Here is a 1239-nt window from a genome sequence, read left to right on the forward strand (position 1 = left end):
ATCGTCTATAATAGAAAAATCGTCAATGGTTATAATAGTGGGCCGATATTCCAAAGGGGGATCAGTCGTCAACCGCTTCTCAAGGCGCTATCTATCTCAACACGTCGAAACGTCTTGTTTCTGGAAAATCTAGGATTCAAGGTCACGAGAGGAAAGTAAAGCGTTTGTTCTGTTGCATATTTCTCGTCTGCCGCGTACCATGGAGGAAGAAACGCTGAACATTCAGACACCGATCGTCTCCGATGAATCTATAGCACACTATGAAACGCATGCGCATTAACCTTACGCCTCGTCAACGTTCAACAACAGCGACGAGGTTCGAATCTCCGTTTAACATCAAGACCTATGCTTACTACCGAGCAAAAGTTCGCTGCACGTGTATGGAAAGCTGGTCAAGGAAGATGGGTCCACAGCGACTGCGAGCACGACTCTGGTAAACAATGCCATTTGCCATCTCTTCGAGGAGATTCGCTACGAAATGAATGCTATAGAGATCGATCGAAACAAGAACGTCGGTCTCACGAGTCTCATGAAGGGATATGTTTCCCTGAGTCCCGGCCAACGATCCTTGATGGAGAACGCCGGTTGGCTCGACGTCAGAGAACGGGAGAAGTTGACCAATGCGGATGGTTACTTCGACGTATCCATTCCGCTGAGTATGATACTGGGTTTCGCTGAAGATTATCGCAAGATCATCGTTAACGCTAAACACGAGTTGATTCTGACGAGAGCAAAGAGCGATGTCAATGCAATAGTGCAAACTGCTGCGGAAGAATGCAAAGTCGTAATTCACAAATTGGAATGGTTGATACCGTACGTAAAGGTGTCGGATCGACGAAAGATACAACTGCTGAAATTCATCGAGAGGGATGCACCCATCTCCCTGAGCTTCCGTACCTGGGAGCTGTACGAGTACCCTCTCCTCCCCACCACTTCGAAACACGTGTGGACCGTCAAGACGTCGACTCAGTTGGAGAAACCACGATACGTGATACTGGGTTTTCAGACGGGCAGAAAAAATAAGAAAAATAAGAACGCTAGTCACTTTGACCACTGCAACATCAGAGACGTTAAGCTCCTTTTGAATTCGCAATGTTATCCCTATGGAAATCTGAATCTTGACATTGATCATAATCAGTTTGCCCTGCTATACGAGATGTATGTAAACTTTCAAGCTACGTACTATGGCAAAGATCCCGAGCCTTTGCTTAAGAAGAATGAATTTCTCGAGTACGCTCC

General features: G+C 46.2%; 1 protein-coding gene across 1 annotated transcript; it reads left to right on the forward strand.

The window, feature by feature from the left end:
* Positions 1–159: 159 nt before the first annotated feature.
* LOC107265388 lies at positions 160–1239 on the forward strand (the record flags this gene model as incomplete). The annotated part of the gene is given in 1 exon segment (XM_015734841.2): positions 160–1239. A coding segment is annotated over 1 exon segment (761 nt), but the record flags the coding sequence as incomplete, so codon positions are not given.

This window comes from Cephus cinctus, unplaced genomic scaffold (assembly GCF_000341935.2).
Source record: "Cephus cinctus unplaced genomic scaffold, Ccin1 Ccin1_scaffold0002, whole genome shotgun sequence".
NCBI classification, from domain to species: domain Eukaryota; kingdom Metazoa; phylum Arthropoda; class Insecta; order Hymenoptera; family Cephidae; genus Cephus; species Cephus cinctus.